The 4,684-nt window shown below is 36.1% G+C and overlaps 1 protein-coding gene across 1 annotated transcript in view; it reads left to right on the top strand.

Moving 5' to 3' along the window:
* Nucleotides 1–705: 705 nt before the first annotated feature.
* The window catches only part of LOC128997523 (uncharacterized), a 36,480-nt gene continuing 32,501 nt past the window's right edge, over nt 706–4,684 (top strand). The window contains exons 1-4 of the mRNA XM_054423163.1: nt 706–714; nt 1,007–1,198; nt 3,350–3,454; nt 4,050–4,201. Of these exons, the coding sequence (XP_054279138.1) occupies nt 706–714; nt 1,007–1,198; nt 3,350–3,454; nt 4,050–4,201 (458 nt within the window). The remainder of the gene's footprint in view (nt 715–1,006; nt 1,199–3,349; nt 3,455–4,049; nt 4,202–4,684) is intronic.

Here is a 4,684-nt window from a genome sequence, read left to right as displayed (position 1 = left end):
CACATTTCCTTTTTTTGCATCACCATAGTACTCATATACATACAGGGGCGGCTCCAGGAATATTTTTTTGGGCAGGCCTTACAAGAAAGAGTTTGATTGGGGACGAGAGGTTTGAAGGCTTTCCCCGCAAAAAGGAAGGAATTTAAAACTTTAAATGCAAAATAATTAGTTTGAATGCTTTTACTTTATTTACACATAATAAAATTTCTATACTTATTTATAATTTTGAAAAATCTACCAAAATTTTGGGTAGGCCCAGGTCTACCCTCTGGAGCCGCCCCTGTATACATATCACTTTGTTTCAAAAAATTATTTAATTACCTTAACCATCTATGTTGACGGGTTGTGTAAACCAGTTCTCAAAAACCATATTTGTTCAGAACCCCATCATCAGCTGTGTAGGCATAATAGCTTAATCCCATATGTACCAACTGAAACCAAATTTTTTATTACAAAAGAACATGAATGAGACATAAATTGCAGTAGTGTCTAAAATTAGTTTTTTTATTTTATTTTATTTTACTGAGATAGTTGGCATGACATAAAGGATAGCTAACAAAATCATTCTATCAGTTTGACTTGGTGTAAAAGTCCGCATATTCGACAGAAATCGGTAATATACATTAGCACAATCTGTCGGTGGCTCACTTGAACTACCTCCAAAATCTGGTGACAGCTTTGACATGGGGATAGAGTGAATTGCAAATGAGAAATGTAAAAAATCAGATGTAAACATCCTGAGACTTTTATTTTTATCATTAAACCCATAAAATAAAACGATTCTTGATGGAATGCAATAACCATGATGTTTCCAGTTTAGGATTTACACTGCTTATAAAATCATAGTGATTGATTTGGAAGTCGCCTCATTTGATGCCTAAGAAACATCTGTCCACCCAAAGCTAAATCATTAAACAACTACATCCCATCCCATAAGACCAGTACTGCACCGTGAAGGTGGACTAGAGTATGTTTAGAATTAGATTGTAAATATTTTTAATTTCAGGGTGTGAGATGTTTCCACCTAGACCGCTTCCTGAAGCTGCTCGTGACAGGAGGCCAAGATGGGATCCTGAGACTGTGGAACCCAGTGATCACTTACAGACCGACAGTGTCTCTATTCGGACACAAGTCTTGCATTATCGACGTCCGGGCACTCAAACACCTCAGGGTTATCCTTAGCATGTCCAAAGATGCTGTGAGTTAAAGAAACTACTACAAAACTCTCTAAAATATAAAACGACTAGCAGAGTACCCGTCTTTCGTACACGTACGGGGTTGGCATGTGCAATAAATGCTTATTGCAAGTGCATCGTTGATATTGGAATAAATTAGGGATGGACGAGATTGGATTTTTAGTTCGAGACGAGACGAGACGAGATTTTTTATTTCTCATAAACTTTCGAGACAAGATCGAGACGGGATTTCCCTTCTCATACACAACGGGAAATGCACGTTCAAAATTTTTACCTGATTTTGTAACATTGTTAGATGACTGTTTAAATACAAAAATAATGATAATAGGCAAGAATATTTACAATCTTTTATTAAAAAACATCAGCATAACATTTTTTTATTTATCACGCCTAACTTATTAAAAATGCCTACGATTAGGAAACATAGTGATATCAGTTAGGGTAGAGTTCAACTTATCCTAAAATAAAATAAATCATAAAATAAAAGCAATATTAATTTTTATAAAATAGTTAGGTACTTGTTTTGACTTTTTATAGTAATAAACATTCCTCACACTGCTTACATTTAACAAAACTTCTCAAATGTTATTAAAGTAATATTATTAAAATAATTAAAGTAATATTTACATTTAAAGAATTAATTAAATAAGAACGCCTTCGCAAAGGAAACGCAACTACAACACGCTCCTGTATTGCGGGTATTGCATTGACTTTCTGCAGGCGTTTCAAATTTTTTTTTTTATTTTTTTTTATTCTCGTCTCGATAAAAATCTCGGCCAAAAAGAAATCTCATCTCGTGTAACAAGATTTAAAATTTCCCGAAATTTCGAGACTTGACCATCCCTAGAATAAATGTTGGTTTACTTTTTAGATAAATAACTTTTTCAAAGTATAATGTTAAGTTATTTACGTTTTTATCAGAGTTATTTACAGTACCTATTTTAACACTATGTTAGAAGTGATAATACAGCCATATACGATTTTTGTTTTGATGGCTTTGTCTTTACACAGACATAGTTTTCACTGAAACAGGACACCCTTGACAAAGACACAAAAACTGAATGCGTATAAAACAGGGTCTGGCACGTGCACTCCTTCCTTTGTTAACGCCTGTCTATGCCTTATTTAAGTCATAAGGGTTGGGTAACTTTTAAGGGAAATTCCTTCTTAGTCACTTTGAAATAATTACGGCATTTTGCGTAGTATGACAGTTTGACCGGAGTTAGCCAACTTCGCTTTCATAGTGTAGGTGCCCAAGTGAGCTACAACCAATCTTGGATAATGCTCAGGTTTCTCATCAACATAATAGAGTTATTTTTAGCGTGGGTTCATGTGGTAACAAACCTAAAGGGCTTAAATGAGTTTAAAAACTCTTATGGATACAACAGAGCGTTCGACGTCCCTTGGTAAAGAACCAAATCAAAACTTATATAAACCGTTTCCTGTCAGTAACAAATTTGACACAACATGAACATAACCATTCATTGAAACCAGTAGTAAAGAAAAGATAAGAGGTGATGTTTGAAGATTCTTAACTATATATAAACTAGAATATTTAATTATTTGTTACCTTATTTTATAGTTAGCCTTTGTTCTTCCAGGTTATTTCTTTCCTCCTATATAGGTCGCCACGGTGTGTGGCATTCTCAGGGATTAGGCAAGCTATATACACTCACGGCACAACGACTTTGAATTCATGTCGTGGCATCTTTGTGCCTGAGGACGCCACACACTGTGGCGAAATATATTGGAGGAAACAACTAACCTGAAAGAAAAAAGATGACTAAATAAGGTATATTTTAATCAATTATCAATTAATCATTGAGATGGGGACGCCACCTAGGTGCATATTTTAATCCAAATATTAGTGTAGAATAAGTGTGAGATGATCTGTGTAGCTTTGCTAATGACTATGATCAGCTGGTTCATTAGCTAGGATAATTTATTTAAAGCCCAAATGATCAGGAACAGATGGGGACCAGTTTCAAACCATCAACAAGCTACTGAAATGTCCAGGATCGAACTGAACTGGCGACCTTTTGATTGTTAGGCGAGCAGTATAATCACTCAGCTACCCAGCCATAATAATAGGTAATGAATAATTAAGTTGATTTTTGGTTTGTAGTAATAATTTTCCAAATTCTATATTCCAGGTATTGAAGGTATGGGACATTGAAGAGCAAAGCTGTCTTCAATCCCTCTCAACTTTGTTTCCTGTGTTTGGTCTGCTGTCCAGAACTCCTCACTTTGGAGTTCAGGTAAGGAAGTAGACACTGTTAAATATGAGAAATTAAAAAAGTTAACTGTATAAAATTCATTAAGGTTCTGTGAGATATTTTAGAAGCCTAGCCTCAATTGATGTGCAAAACGGATCCGGGCCAGAGCCTACATCCTAGGATGTGAAGGTGGGAAAAAAACACTAAGTTTAAAACAAGAATAGTGTGTTGATGGTTAAAAGATTCAGAAACTAATAACTTACTTTGTAATCTACTTGACTATGATTTTATACTTTCTGCAATTTTAAACGAGACTACTAACTTCCCTTTAACCCTGCTTACCTACATTTTTACATTTTCAAAGTTGAGATACTTTGACTTTTGCTTGACCCTTTTTTGCGTACACAATGTGTAATTTGAAACATGTATTACTTTGAGTCAATGGAAGTATCAGTAATTACCCACTAAATTTTACTACGCCCAATAACCACTGTGGAAGTTGAAGTAAAAAAAACTTATTTTATGACTTATCAATATGTTTTTACTACGTTAAAATACCAACTTTTTCAACCATTCTGTACCTGACCCAAACAAAAAGACTATTAAGAAACTATTAAAATAACAAATTGTCTGTCAGGTATTCTACCCAGGACCAGTGTGTCATGACCCACCTACTACTAGTGTGAGGGACAAGCCCACCTTGCAGACTAAACTGCAGACGACGCATCCAGCCAGTCTACTGTCTACATCCTCCACTACACGGCAGGACCGAGCTAGTGTGTACAGGAAGTAAGACTTCATCTGTCAATCTATCTAGCCGCTACATAGCTGGGTGCGGGTGGGGGTGAGCTGGTCTAGTGGTTAGACCGTGGGACTTCGGTCCAAGAGGTCCCGGATTCAAATCCCAACAAATCACCAATGGATTTTATCTAAGTGATAATGCCGCAACCCCTAGGTCTAGCCTGAAGTAATGTAAAAACCAATACCAGGCTCGTGCCTAGCGTCCTAGGACAAAAAAAGAAAACAGCTGGGTTACTAACTTGATTAATTTTTAGCGAATTTCCCTATAGGGAAGTAGCTATTACCGTAGGTGGCACGGTAAGACCTAGACCCGGGACCGATTTACTTTTTCATTTTGATGTCCCCAGAGGCCAAAAACACCATTCGTTCAAATTTTTATATATATATATATATATATATAGATTTAAGTATGACACCTTTCGAGCACCTAACGGCTCGCTACGCCACCTTTTCGGGACCTGCAAGTCCCCG

The sequence above is a fragment of the Macrosteles quadrilineatus genome, unplaced genomic scaffold (assembly GCF_028750875.1).
Source record: "Macrosteles quadrilineatus isolate MER2022 unplaced genomic scaffold, UCM_ALF_1.0 Scaffold_6__1_contigs__length_79288215, whole genome shotgun sequence".
Classification (NCBI taxonomy): domain Eukaryota; kingdom Metazoa; phylum Arthropoda; class Insecta; order Hemiptera; family Cicadellidae; genus Macrosteles; species Macrosteles quadrilineatus.
The sequence above is the reverse complement of the archived record's forward strand: the minus strand, read 5'-3'. Positions and strand labels throughout refer to the sequence as shown.